At 42.6% G+C, this 15,498-nt stretch overlaps 1 protein-coding gene across 1 annotated transcript in view; it reads right to left on the bottom strand.

Moving 5' to 3' along the window:
- ZYG11A (zyg-11 family member A, cell cycle regulator) overlaps positions 1-14,364 on the bottom strand; it is an 86,605-nt gene extending 72,241 nt beyond the window's left edge. The window contains 1 exon segment of the mRNA XM_059138514.1: positions 14,232-14,364. Coding sequence (XP_058994497.1) covers positions 14,232-14,321 — 90 coding nt within the window. The 5' untranslated portion in view covers positions 14,322-14,364.
- Positions 14,365-15,498: the final 1,134 nt, after the last annotated feature.

Raw genomic sequence — 15,498 nt, 5'->3', positions numbered from 1 at the left:
GAGAGAGAGGGGGAAGCAGGCTCCCTGCTGAGCAGAGAGCCCGATGCAGGACCCCGGGATCATGACCTAAGCCGAAGGCAGAGGCTTAAGCCCACTGAGCCACCCAGGCACTCCAAGGCAATCATTATCTTGAATACTGTTAGTTCTCCATGTTTGTGAATTTCATGTAAACAGAATTATACTATAGTATTATGCTACTGGTTTTTATTTTATAAATCAGTATATGTTCTAGAGAAACATATACATAAACAAACATATAAAATTCGTTCTTCAAATCACTCTATTAGGTTTCCACCTGCCACCAAGACCACTAATGACTAATGCCTCTACCTCTGTATTTGACTACTGATTACATGACTCTAAATATTAATCTATAGGGGCACCTGGCTGGCTCAGTCAGAGGAACATGCAACTCTTGGGGTCATGAGTTTGAGCCCCATGTTGGAATAGACTTTGCTTAAAAATAGATAGATATTAATCTATAAACCCAATGAATTCCAGATTAACTCCAGGTCCTATCTCTCGTTAAGCTAGACTTAGATACTCAGTTGCCTCCCTGACATGTCTACTTAACTGTCACAAATACTTCAAATTCACCATGTAGAAAACTAAACCTTCCCCAGTCTTTTACTGCTCAATAAAATGGCATCAAACCTATTTAGCTGTTTAATCTTTACTGTTAGTTTTTGTTTGCTTAGGTTTTAACTTTTTAAAAGATTTTTATTTATTTATTTGAGAGAGAGAGCAAGCATGACTGGGAGAGAGAGGCAGAGAAGCAGACTCCCTGCTGAGCAGGGAGCCTGATGCAAAAACAAAGCTCAATCCCAGGACCCTGAGATCACGACCTGAGGTGAAGGCAGAGGCTTAACCCACTGAGCCACTCAGGTGCCCCCAGGTTTTAATTTTTGATCAACAATGGCAGATATTTACTTGTCAGATATTTACTGTAATTTTGTATTAGGAACCTTTTAGGGGCACCTGGTTCAGTCAGTCAAGCATCTGACTCTTGGTCTCCACTCAAGTCTTGATCTCAGGGCTATAAGTTCAAGCCTCACTTTGGGCTCCACACCAAGCATGGACCCCACTTTATTTATTTATTTAAGATTATTTATTTATTTATTTATTTGAGAGAGAGAGAAAGAGAGAGAGCACAAGCAGGGGAAGGGACGGAGGGAGGGATAGAGGGAGAGGGAGAAGCAGGCTCCATGCTGAGCAGGACCCTGAGGTCATGACCCAAGCCAAAGGCAGATGCTGAATCAACTAAGCCACCCATGTACCCCTCAAACCCACTTAATAAAAAATGGGGAGCTTGGGTGGCTCAGTCGGTTAGGCACCTGCCTTTGGCTCAAGTCATAATCTCAGGATCCTGGGATCAAGCCCTATGTCAGGCTCTCTGCTCCGCGGGGAGTCTGCTGCTTCCACTCATTCTCCCTCTGTCCTCTCTTCAAATAAATAAATAAAACCTTAAAAAAAAGAACCTCTTGAACTATTGCCATGGCTAATAATTTAGAAAATACATTAAAATGCTGAATCAAATAATAACCAAGTAGTCCAACTACCATGCTGCAGCTCTACCTTTGGCATTTCAATTCATATGGCATTAGAGTTTTGATCTCCACAATGCATTGAGAGCACACAGGAAACAAGACCATTTCCTTTATAAAGCATCATTTGCCAACCCCTTTCTTTCTATTTTATTTTATTTTATTTTTATTTATTTAAAAGGCAGAGATCACAAGAAGGCAGAGAGGCGGGCAGAGAGAGAGAGGAAGGGAAGCAGGCTCCCTGCTGAGCAAAGAGCCCGATGCGGGGCTCGATCCCAGGACTCTGGGATCATGACCTGAGCCGAAGGCAGAGGCTTCAACCCACTGAGCCACCCAGGCACCCCTGCCAAACCCTTTCTTAAAACAAATTCTAAATCTTCCAAGTTAAGAGAATCAAGTAATAAAAGCTCACATTGCAATCTGGATCAATCTAATTTTAATCACATTTCCCCTTTTTCTAGAAATTAGTGTGCTAAAAATAGCATGTTTTCAAATAAACTAACAATGGCTAGCTGTATTCTGTCTTCTGTCTCAGATGGATAGAAACTAACAAGAAAAATTTGCACTCAAAAACGCTACTTTTAATTTCCTGAAATACAGACAGTAGAGAATTTTTAACAGTGCTTCTACAAGATATACCAATTTAAGATCATTAACTGTATATTGTGGTTAATTCTATTTATCAGCTGTCATAAAGCATCACTGGAACTGGAACTGTGCTCAAGTACCATCTCTTGAAAACAAATTCCAACCCACCAACAGGTCATCAACAACCTTTCACTTGGATAGCAAAGGCTAAATGAGCATGTTAAAAGAATAAACAATAAAAATAATGTCAAGGGGGGCGCCTGGGTGGCTCAGTGGGTTAAAGCCTCTGCCTTCGGCTCAGGCCATGATCCCAGGGTCCTGGGATCGAGCCCCGCATCGGGCTCTCTGCTCCGCAGAGAGCCTGCTTCCTCCCCTCTCTCTCTGCCTGCCTCTCTGCCTGCTTGTGATCTCTGTCTGTCAAATAAATAAATAAAATCTTTAAAAATAATAATAATAATAATAATGTCAAGGTTCCAGAGTTTACAATATGTACCAAACAAAAAGGAAGAAGTATTCAAAGACACTTTACTTTTGGCAACAGACCAAGTTGCAAAAAAGTTACATATATGTATCTTCATAAATTATTTCATTTTGGAGGTGCCTGGATGGCTCAGTCTGCTAAGTGGCTGCCTTCCACTTAGGTCATGATCCTGGAGTTCTGCACTGGGCCCTGCACTGGGCTCCCTGCTCAGTGAGGAGTCTGCTTCTCCCTCTGTCCTTCATCCGCTGCTCTTGCCCACTCTCTCTCTCAAATAAATTAATTACTTCATTACCAATCTACCTTTCTATATGAATTGCTATCTGGGTGACCTTGCATTACTGCACCTTAAAAAGAAAAGCTTGGGGACTTTTTTGTCAGAAAGTGAATAATTTTCTAATTTATCTATTTTGCAACTTTGATGATAATGGATTTGTTGCTGTTGTTTCGTTCTTTCTAAAAGTAGACTATGGGGCGCCTGGGTGGCTCAGGGGTTAAAGCCTCTGCCTTCAGCTCAGGTCATGATCTCAGGATCCTGGGATCAAGGCCCGCTTCGGGCTCTCTGCTCAGCGGGGAGCCTGCTTCCCCCTCTCTCTGTTTCTGCCTGCCTCTATGACTACTTGTGACATCTCTCTCTCTGTCAAATAAATAAGTAAAATCTTAAAAAAATAAAAAATAAAATAAAAGTAGACTATGAAGATATCTCAAATTTGTTTTGGAATTATGAAGAGGACAAACATAAATAACTAAAAGAGAAGTACCTGTAATCTCAAATGATTATTTTTAACCACTCCTTTATACAGACATATTGGGGAATGGAATAGTACTGAAACAGGATTTATCAAGATTAATAACATAATATGATAAAGAGTAGAACATCTAAACAGAATTGGGGAGAACAAATACCACCTTTTTCTATTTCTTTTGTTTCACATGACAGTGCTTTATATGGAAGGTATGGAAGGTACAACGAGATACCACCTCACACCAGTCAGAATGGCTAAAATTAACAAGTCAGGAAATGACAGATGCTGGCGAGGAAGTGGAGAAAGGGGAACCCTCCTACACTGCTGATGGGAATGCAAGCTGGTGCAAACACTCTGGAAAACAGACTTCAAAAAGTTGAAAATAGAGCTACCCTATGATCCAAGAAGTTGAAAATAGAACTACCCTACGCCCCAGCAATTGCACTACTGGGTATTTACCCTAAAGATACAAATGTAGTGATCCGAAGGGGCACATGCACCCGAATGTTTATAGCAGCAATGTCCACAATAGCCAAACTATGGAAAGAACCTAGATGTCCATCAACAGATGAATGGATAAAGAAGATGGGGTATATATGTATAATGGAATACTATGCAGCCATCAAAAGAAATGAAATCTTACCATTTGTGACAACGTGAATGGAACTAGAGGGTATCATGCTTAGCAAAATAAGTCAATCGGAGAAAGATGACTATCATATGATCTTCCTGATATGAGGAAGTGGAAAAGCAACATGGGGGGTTTGGGAGGTACGAAAAGAATAAATGAAACAAGATGGGATCAGGAGGGAGACAAACCATAAGAGATCCTTAATCTTACAAAACAGGCTGAGGGTTGCTGGGGGGAGGGGATAGGGAGAGGGTGGTTGGGTTATAGACATTGGGGAGGGTATGTGCTATGTTTAGTGCTGTGATGTGTGTAAACCTAGCGATTCACAGACCTGTACCCCTGGGACTAATAATACATTATATGTTAATAAAAAATTAATTTAAAAAAATCCGTACTTTGAAATCTAACCCCAATTTGATGATAACTGGAGATAGAAGCCTTTGGGAAGTGATTAGGTCATGAGCCCTCATGAATGGAATTAGTGCCCTTATAAAAGAGACTCCAGAGGGCTCCCTTCCCCTGTCTGCCATGTAAGAACATAGCAGAAGCATCTATGAACAAGAAGTGAGTTCCCAGGGCACCTGGGTGGCTCAGTGGGTTAAGCCGCTGCCTTCGGCTCAGGTCATGATCTCAGGGTCCTGGGATCGAGTCCCGCAACGGGTTCTCCGCTCAGCAGGGAGCCTGCTTCCCTCTCTCTCTCTCTGCCTGCCTCTCTGCCTACTTGTGATCTTTCTCTGTCAAATAAATAAATAAGTAAAAATCTTAAAAAAAAAAAAGTGAGTTCCCACCAAACACCAAATCTGCCAGCAGATATGGACTTGAAGTTGGACTTCCTAGCCTCCAAAACTATGAGAAATAAATTTCTGTTGTTAATAAGTCACTTGGGCTATGATGTTTTTGTTATGGCTGCCTGAAGACTAAGACACTCCTGAGCCCAAGGATGGCAGCAGTTACTCAGTGAACATGGAGTAATACTTTACTGTGCTTATTTCCATAACTCACCCTACTATCTTCGGAAGTAGTCCTTTAGTTAAATTCTCATTGAATTATCCCTATTCTGAGTGTGTCATCTATTTCCTGCTGTGCATATGACTGTTAAGACTCCCAAATAGGGGCGCCTGGGTGGCTCAGTGGGTTAAGCCGCTGCCTTCAGCTCAGGTCATGATCTCGGGATCCTGGGATCGAGTCCCGCATCGGGCTCTCTGCTCAGCGGGGAGCCTGCTTCCTCCTCTCTCTCTCTGCCTGCCTCTCTGCCTACTTGTGATTTCTCTCTGTCAAATAAATAAATAAAATCTTTAAAAAAAAAAAAAAAAAAAAAAAGACTCCCAAATAAATTTCTAGTCTGTCCCTTTCTTTCTAGCTATACTACCAATTATTTTTTTAAGATTATTTATTTATTTATTTCACAGACAGAGATCACAAGCAGGCAGAGAGGCAGGCAGAGAGAGGAGGAAGCAGGCTCCCTGCCGAGCAGAGAGCCCGATGCGGGGCTCGATCCCAGGACCCTGAGATCATGACCTGAGCCGAAGGCAGAGGCTTTAACCCACTGAGCCACACAGGTGCCCCATACTACCAATTTCTAATCCAAGTTACTACCACATCTAACCTAGAATACTGAGAAATTATAAATTAATTTCTCTACTTCTGCTCCTAATTCTTTTCCAATCTACCTCTACCTAGAGTCTAGACTCATTATTTCTAAAATATGAACTATACCATGTAACTCTCCTAATAAACATGTTTTATTTATTAAGATTATATTTATTTACAAGAGCGAGAGCATGAATAAGCAGAGCGAAGAGCAGAGGGAGAGGGACAAGCAGATAGTGCTAAGCACAGAGCCTGATGCAGGGCTCAATCTTTTGATCCTGAGATCATTACCTGAGTCAAAATCAAGAGTTGGGCAATTAACTGACTAAGCCACCCATATTTAACATGTTTTAAAGACAAGGACTTTAAGGGGCACTGACTTGCTCAGTCAGGAGAGAATGTGACTCTTGATCTCAGGGTCATGAGTTTGAGATTACTTAAAAATAACATCTTAAAAAGATATAAAGACAAGGACTTTAAAACAGGTATTATAATTCATGGATATAAAGGAGAACATGAACGTAATGAGTATGGAATCTCAACAGAGAAATGGCAGATCTGAAAAAGACCCAATGCAACTTCTAGAGTCGAAAAATATAATGCCTAAAATAAATAACACATCAGATGAGATTAACAGATTAGACACTACAAAATCAGACATCAGTGAAGTTGGAAGGTAGTTCTACACTGAAAGAGGAAACTGTTGGCAAGGAGAAAAAAAAAAGGAAGCATAAAGCCCCAAGTCATCATCTTAAGCAGTCTAATATAAATGTGTGACTGAAACTTCAAAAGACAAGAGATGGAGGGGGAATTTTTTTTTTTTTTAAAATAACGGTCAACATGGACAACATCCTATACTTGGAATCTGTGCAGTTGTTTTTGTTGACTATTTACTGTATCACGGTTAATTCACTAGGTACAAAGAACAATTTAAACAAATGTGATGGCTTTCCTTAAAAAGTCAAAATATGTCATTAGATACAAAATATTAACCCACTGATCCCAGAAGCAAAATGGACCCAAAATGAAATAAACAAAAGACCCCACAATATGGCAAATGTCTAAAAACCAATAATAAAAAGGAAAACCCTAACACGCACGGAAGGTTGAGGCGTGGATTGTGGCACAGTTCTTTTTTAATTTTATTTATATATTTATTTATTTTTAAAAGATTTTATCTATTTATTTGACCGAGAGAGATCACAAGTAGGCAGAGCAGCAGGCAGAGAGAGAGGGGGAAGCAGGTTTCCTACTGAGAGAGAGCCCAATGCGGCGCTTGATCCCAGGACCCTGAGATCATGACCTGGGCCGAAGGCAGAGGCCCAACCCACTGAGCACCCAGGCACCCCAACACAGTTCTTTTTTTAGAAGTATGACCACTAAACTTTCTTCAGATGCAAGACTAGCCAGGAGACAACGAATTAACTTTTTTAAGTAGGTCTGGAGCCCAACACAAGGCTTGAACCCACGACCCTGAGACAGCAACCTGAGCTGAGACCCAGAGTTGGACACTTAACCAAATTAGTCACTCAGGTGCCCCAATGAAGTATGCTTTTTATTTTTTTTTTTTAAGATTTTATTTATTTATTTGAGAGAGAGACTGTGAGAGAGAGCATGAATGAGGAGAAGGTCAGAGAGCGAAGCAGACTCCCCATGGAGCTGGGAGCCTGACCCGATCACGGGACTCCGGGATCATGACCTGAGTGGAAGGCAGTCGTCCAACCAACTGAGCCACCCAGGGGTCCCGAAGTATGCTTTTTTTTTTTTTTTAAAGATTTTATTTATTTATTTGACAGAGAGAGATTACAAGTAGGCAGAGAGGCAGGCAGAGAGAGAGAGAGGAGGAAGCAGGCTCCCTGCTGAGCAGAGAGCCCGATGCGGGGCTCTATCCCAGGACCCTGAGATCATGATCTGAGCCGAAGGCAGCGGCTTAACCCCCTGAGCCACCCAGGTGCCCCCCGAAGTATGCTTTTTAAAGATTTATTTATTTATCTGAGAGAGTGAGCGAGCGTGTATGCACGCAAGCAGGGGGAGGGGCAGAGAGAGAAGAGAATCTCGAGCATACTCCTAGCAGAGCACAGAGCTTGACACAGGGCTTGATCCCAAGACCCTGAGATCAAGACCTGAGCTGAAATCAAGAGTCAGATGCTTAATGGATTAAGACACGCAGGTGCCTCCCCACCCTTTTTAAGAACAGTTTAAAAAAAAAAAAGAAAAATTTTAAAGGACACTTTCAAAAGCAATTTTTTTAAAGTTTAGTGATAACAAAAGTACTGTTTTACATTTTGCAAGTTTCATTAGTGTGTAGCTTAAGAAAATGGAATCTTAGGGGCACCTGGGTGGCTCAGACGTTAAGTGTCTGCTTTGGGTTCTGGTCATGATCCCAGAGGACTGGGATTAAGCCCACATGTGGCAAAGTGGCAGGATATAAAATCAATGCACAGAAATCAGCTACATTTCAGGGCGCCTGGGTGGCTCAGTGGGTTAAAGCCTCTTCCTTCGGCTCAGGTCATGATTCCAGGGTCCTAGGATCAACCCCCATATCAGGCTCTCTGCTCAGTGGGGAGCCTGCTTCCCTTCCTCTCTCTCTGCCTGCCTCTGCCTACTTGTGATCTCTGTCAAATAAACAAATAAAATATTTTCATAAATAAAAACTGCCACCTTTAAAAAAACAAACAGGACCCCTGGGTGGCTCAGTTGGTTACATATCTGTCTTCAGCACAGGTCATTATCCCAGAGTCCTCAAATCAAGTCCCAAGCCACGCTCCTTGCCCTGCAGGGAGCCTGCTTCTCCCTTTGCCTACCACTTCCCCTGCTTGTGCCTGCTCTCTCAACAAATAAATAACATCTTTTTTTTAAAAAAAAGAAAATATTAAAACAAAACAAAACAAAAACCTGTTATTTTTGAGTGACCATTAAAGACTAAGGGAAGGGAAAAAGAAAAAAAAACGATTAAGGGAAAGAATAGAAGAGAAACAGAACTGTAAGTCAGTAAAAGAGGTAAAATGAAACTTTAAAAATGTTCAATTCAAAAGTCAGGGAAGGGGACGCCTTGGTGGCTCAGTAGGTTAAGTTGTTACACGTCTGCCTTTGGCCCAGGGTCCTGAGATGCAATCCCCCATCAGGTTCCTTACTCAGCAGGTGCCTGCTTTCCCTCTGCCAGCCACTCCCCAGCTTGCAAATAATTAAAAAATCTTTTTTTTTTTTTTTTTTTTTAAAGATTTTATTTATTTATTTGACAGAGAGAGACCACAAGTAGGCAGAGAGGCAGGCAGAGAGAGAGAGGAGGAAGCAGGCTCCCTGCTGAGCAGAGAGCCCGATGCGGGACTCGATCCCAGGAACCTGAGATCATGACCTGAGCCGAAGGCAGCGGCGTAACCCACTGAGCCACCCAGGCGCCCACAAATAATTAAAAAATCTTAAGGAAAAAAAAAAAAAAAGTCAGGGAAGGAACAAAACAAACAGGACAAATAGAACACAAACAGCAACACAGTAGTCTTAAACCCAACAATCCTGAATAATTACACTCTAATTTAAAAGGCACACATGGTCAGACGGTATAAAAAAGAACTTTGTTTATAAGAGATGTGCTTTAAACATAAATAATACAAAATTGTTAAACACTAATCATAAGGAAAATAGAGTTAACTATATTAGCATCAAAAGAAGAAGGCTCAGGGCAAGAATATTACCAGAAATCATAAAAATAAAAGGATCAATTCATCTAGAAGATGTAATTCCTAAATGTATATGCACTTACTAACAACTTTAAAATTCATGAAGCAAAAACTGAAAGAATAAAAAGAAAAATCCACAATTACAATGGATGAACACCCATTTTTCAGCAACTGATAAAAAACAAGTAGTTGGAAAATGAATAATATAGAAAATTAATATTAACAACCAACTTGCCATGACATTCATAGAATATTATATCCAAAATGTACAACATATATTCCTTAAGTGCACATGAACATGCACCAGGATAGATCATATTTGAGCCATAAAACAAATGTCAATAAATATAAATGGATTAAAATTATAAGAGTATGTTCTCTGACAATTACGTTAGAAGTTAATGAAAAAAAAAGTGAAATATCCCCAACTACTTGGTAATGAAGCAATACATTTCTTTTCTTTTCTTTTCTTTTTAAAGATTTTATTTGTTTATTTGACAGACAGAGATCACAAGTAGACAGAGAGGCAGGCAGAGAGAGAGAGGAGGAAGCAGGCTCCCTGCCAAGCAGAGAGCCCGATGCGGGACCCGATCCTGGGACCCTGAGATCATGACCCGAGCCAAAGGCAGCGGCTTAACCCACTGAGCCACCCAGGCGTCCCTGAAGCAATACATTTCTAAATATCCCATGGCTCACATAAGATCTCATAATGGAAATCAGAAAATATTTTGAACAACATATCAGAGTTTAAGGATATTAGTCAAAGTCATGTTAGAGGAAATGTATAGCTCTAAATGTTTCTGTTATAAAAAGAAACATGTAAAATTCATGCCTAAGTTCCCACCTTAAAGAGATAAAAAAGAAAAAAAAAAGATAAAAAAGAAAGTAGGTTAAACCCAGAGTAAACATAAGAAAATATAAAGATAAGAGCAGAAATAAGAGAAAACAGATGTACAATGGATATAAGTCAAAGCCAAAAGTCAGTTCTTTAAAAAGACTAATATCACAAAATCCCTAAGTATAGGGGAAAGTAAGAGAAAGAAAAGAGAAAAAAACACCAATACCAGGAACAAAGACTGAATGTCATTACAGATCCTGTAAGCATTAAAAGGAAAATAGGGCGCCTGGGTGGCTCAGTGGGTTAAGCCACTGCCTTCGGCTCAGGTCATGATCTCAGGGTCCTGGGATCGAGTCCCGCATAGGGCTCTCTGCTCAGCAGGGAGTCTGCTTCCTCCTCTCTCTCTCTGCCTGCCTCTCTGCCTGCTTGTGATCTCTCTCTGTCAAATGAATAAATAAAATCTTTAAAAAAAAAAAATAAAAGAAAAATAAAAGAACTGTACAAACAATTTTGCTAAAAAATTTGATAATTCAGATGAAATACAGAAATTACTGTAATAACAAACTATAAAAATTGACAATCTGTTAGACATAACATTCCTAAAGGCACTTACTTCTTGATAAATGGACCCCTTTATAAATATAAAGTATATTTATATATATAAATATAAAGTATATAAATATAAAGTATATTAATTGCTCTCCCAAAGAAATTCAAGGCTCAATGGCTTCAATGGTGAGTTCTATTAAACATTGAAGGAAGAAACAACCTCGGGATTATGAGTTCAAGCCCCATACTGGGGACAGAGTTTACATAAAAGAAATAAATGGGGGGGTGCACCTGGGGGACTTAGCTGGTTGAGCCTCTGCCTTGGCTCGGGTCATGATCTCGGGGTCCTGGGATGGAATCCTGCATCGGGCTCTTTGCTCAGCAGGAAGCCTGCTTACCCCTCTCTCTGCCTGCCTCCCTGCCTACTTGTGATCTCTCTCTCTGTGTCAAATAAATAAATAAAAGAAGAAGAAATGATACCCAAGCTCCACAAGCTAAAAAAATTGACTAGGAAAAAGAATTTGAATAGGGAACATTTTCCAATTCATTTTTTTTGAAGACTATCCTGATACTAAAACTAGGTATTTCTGGAGAGCAATTTTCCTCATAAACACAGACTAAAAATACTTAACTAAATATCAGCAAATAAAATCCTGTGATACATAAAAATAATAATACATCATGACCAGGTGGGGATTATTCCTAGAATGTAAAGTTAAATTCACAATAAAAGCCACTACATTAACAGAATAAACAACAAAAACATGGTCTTAAATGCTGACGCATCTGACAAAATTCAACACACATTCATAACTTTTTTTTAAGATTTTTATTTATTTATTTTACAGACAGAGATCACAAGTAGGCAGAGAGGCAGGCAGAGAGAGATAGGGAGACTCCCCTTATCCTGAGCAGAGAGCCCAACCTGGAGCTCGATCCCAGGACCCCGGAGCTCAGGACCTAAGCTGAAGGCAGAGGCTTAACCCACTGAGCTACCCACACATTCATAACTTAAAAAATACTCCTGACAAACTAAGAATAGAAGAAAACTTCCTTAATTTGATAAAGGGCAACTATGTAAAAACCTACAGCCAGTATCATAATTAAAGGTGAAAGATCTAGAATACAAAGAGGTCTACTAACACCACTTCAACATTCTACAAAGGTCCTAGAAAATGCAATTTAGAAAAAGGAAATAAACAGGCCCTGGGTGGCTCAGTTGGATGCCAAGATCTCTGCTCAGCAGGGAGCCTGCTTCCCTCTCTCTCTCTCTCCTCTGCCTGCCTCTCCGCCTACTTGTGATCTTTGTCTGTCAAATAAATAAATAAAATCTTAAAAATATTTACAACATTGAGCGCCTGGGTGGCTCAGTGGGTTAAAGCCTCTGCCTTCGGCTCAGGTCATGATCTCTGGGTCCTGGGATCGACTCCCACATCCGGCTCTCTGCTCGGCAGGGAGCCTGCTTCCTCCTCTCTCTGCCTGCCTCTCTGCCTACTTGTGATCTGTCTCTGTCAAAAAAAATAAATAAAATTAAAAAAAATTTAAAAAGATATTTACAACATCAAAAATAGGGATCAATTTAACAAAACATGTGAAAAGATCTTTACATCAAAAACTACATCCTGTAGGGCGCCTGGGTGGCTCAGTGGGTTAAGCCGCTGCCTTCGGCTCAAGTCATGATCTCAGGATCGTGGGATTGAGTCCGGCGTCCGGCTCTCTGCTCAGCAGGGAGGCTGCTTCCTCCTCTCTCTCTCTGTCTGCCTCTCTGCCTACTTGTGATCTCTCTCTGTCAAATAAATAAATAAAATCTTTAAAAAAAAAAAAAAAAAAAAACACTGGGGCTCCTGGGTGGCTCAGTGGGTTAAACCTCTGCCTTCGGCTCAGGTTATGATCTCGGGGTCCTGGAATCGAGCCCCGCATCGGGCTCTCTGCTCAGCAGGGAGCCTGCTTCCCCCCTCCCCTCTCTCTGCCTCTCTGCCTGCTTGTGATCTCTCCCTCTGTCAAATAAGTAAATAAAATAAAAAACAAACAAACAAACAAAAAACTACAACGTGTAAAGGCAACATACACAAACGGAGAAATAGATATCATAAGCAAAAATGTATTCGTGCATTGTATTAATTTTTAAATTAATTAAAAAATTATAAAGCGAATGTATACAGTACACTATGTAACCAGACAGAAAATGGGTTGATCACTTTTCTAAGGAAATCTGTTTTAATCCCAGTCAGCAGCAACAAAAAATGTGCTTAAGATACTGTTAACGCATACTTAAAAACCCAGTTTTCCATCAGCTATAAACAAATTTACAAATCATACAACAGCATTTAAAAGTGAGTCCAGGGGCGCCTGGGTGGCTCAGTCGTTAAGCGTCTGCCTCAGCTTGGGTCAAGATCCGGGAGTCCTGGGATCCCAGCCCCACACTGGGCTCCCTGCTCGGCGGGAAGCCTGGTTCTCCCTCTCCCACTCCCCCTGCTTGTGTTCCCTCTCTCGCTGTGTCTCTCTCTGTCAAATACATAAATAAAATCTTTTAAAAATTAATTAGTTAATTAATTAATTAATTTTTAAAAGTGAGTCCAAAGGAGTACAGGAGCACAGACCAGATCTTTGCAGGGCACAAAAGCCTTCCGACAAGGCGTTGTATGCAAAATACCATCTCAGTGAATACTTCCTTCCCTCCGAATTTTAGGTTCACTAGAGCCTTCACCAGATTTTGAATTCTAAGAGGGTGGCCCTTGAGGCCTTGTAGAATGTGGAATCTGACTTCAGAACACCTCACGTCAGGTTCAGGTTTTTGAGTAAATAAACTAACTTTCAGAGTTCTCAACTTCCCTACACACCAGTAAAACGGAGACTATCGATGCTTACAAAAGACGGGAGATAACCAAACTACTCGGTAAGCAGCAAACACACTCTTTTGGTCTGCATTTTGACAAGTTTGGTTTAATAGGAATTCTGCTGGGGTGGGGGGAGAACACATGAAATGAAGGCATTTCAGTCTTGGGGTTTCACTGCCCCCCTCGCCGGGCTCAGGAGGGACGTCCAGTTCGAGTTGCCAGTTCCAAGACCTGGTGTAGTAGGGACTGCTGGGTCACACCCTCTGTGGGGCACCACGTCCACAACGTACGTGGCAGTACGGTCGAGATTTGGGGCATTTGGCTCCATTTTGACAGTAATAAGCGCCACCGTCTACTGTCGGCCAAGCCTAGTGCCATGACCGGAGCTTCCGTCCAAACTCATCCTACCTTGCAAAATACCGGTTACCGTAGACACCGGCATGAGTCGGAAGCTCGAGGAGAGGACTCCCTCCTTCCCAAAGTGACCCAGGGGGCGGCACTTGCCCCGCCCGCGCCTCCGGGCTGCGGCGCGAGGTAAGTGCGCTCCGCCCTGAGGCTGAGACGCCCCGGGGAGAAAACTCCCTTCCAGCAAGCACTTCCCCAGCGACGACCGGAGCCCAGCCGAGGCTCAACCCTTTCGACTCTACCCCCGCGTCGGCCGAACAAACAAGCAAGTGCCTCCGCACAGCCCCCGACGACTCCCTGACGAGCGTGGCGTCCCGCCGAGGTCCGCGTCCGCGCCCTCGTGCTCACCTGCACCACGCAGCAACCCAGCGCATCCTTCTGAGCGTCAGGCGGGACGAGAGTCCGGGGGGAGAGGCCCGGGTGCAAGAAGTGAACCATGGCGACCCCCGTCGGTGGGACGTCAGGAGAGAGCGGGTGTCGAGCCGGGACCCGGATCCCGCGAGAGGACGAGGCGTCTCCAATCGGGAGGCCGCTTGTGCAGCGCCGGCTCCCAGGCAGCGCACGCAGCCCTCACGCAGCTCCGTCCCCGCCGCAAAAGTTTTGAAACTCCCGGCGAGGCGGCGCGCACGCGCCCGCCGCAGCCTCGTCCCCTCCCACGGAGGCCGGACCGCCGCAGACCCCGCCCCCAGGATGGGCTCTCCCCTCTCCTATACGCCCCCATCAACCCCCCGCCCCCCGCCACAGTCGACTACTACCCCACCCTATCAGGGCCCAACCGTCTCCTTTGGGGCACCGCTTCGCCTCCGAAAGCAGCCTTATTCTTCTGTGCAACTCACCCCATTCCTACTCCCCCCTCAGAGACCAAATTCCCTCAAACCCACACCTTAAAGATTGATACCGCATTCCCGTCACCCCTCTAAATCCTGCCCAGCGACCACTTCAGTGAAGTTGGGAAAGAGGTTATATTTTTATTTTTGCTTTAGTAATCTCTACACCCATGGTGGGGCTTGAACTCATGACCCAAGATCAAGAGTCGCATGCAGTACCCACTGAGCCAGCCAAGCTCCTGTAGAATATATGTTATACATTAAAAACATATATATTTTGGGGCGCCTGGGTGGCTCAGTGGGTTAAAGCCTCTGCCTTCAGCTCAGGTCATGATCCCAGGGTTCTGGGATCGAGCCCCGCATCGGGCTCTCTGCTCAGAGGGGTGCCTGCTTCCTCCTCTCTCTCTGCCTGCCTCTCTGCCTACTTGTGATCTCTGTCTGTCAAATAAATAAATAAAATCTTTAAAAAAATAAAATAAATAAAAACATATATATTTTAAAGACCTTTCTCCTAAAACTCCGGCACAGGCACCTCTATTATATCTACCTTCTCTGTTTCAACTCCTACTGACATTGGATGATCAAATACCAAAACCACTTCTGACCTTTTAAGTCCACAAAATGAACTAGTCCACTTCCGTCTAACCTACAAGGTCCAAGAAAGCAACCCTCAAAGAGCAGTGAATTAGTACACTTCAGCTAATTTAGAATAAAATATGTCTTGAAAACGGTACTTCTAAAAGTGTATAAGTCTTGAATTTGAATCTTGGAATGTTTGCTCAGTCCTA

This window comes from Mustela lutreola, chromosome 10, assembly GCF_030435805.1.
Source record: "Mustela lutreola isolate mMusLut2 chromosome 10, mMusLut2.pri, whole genome shotgun sequence".
Lineage (NCBI taxonomy): Eukaryota > Metazoa > Chordata > Mammalia > Carnivora > Mustelidae > Mustela > Mustela lutreola.
Note: the sequence above shows the minus strand (reverse complement) of the source record. Positions and strands in the feature narration are given on the sequence as shown.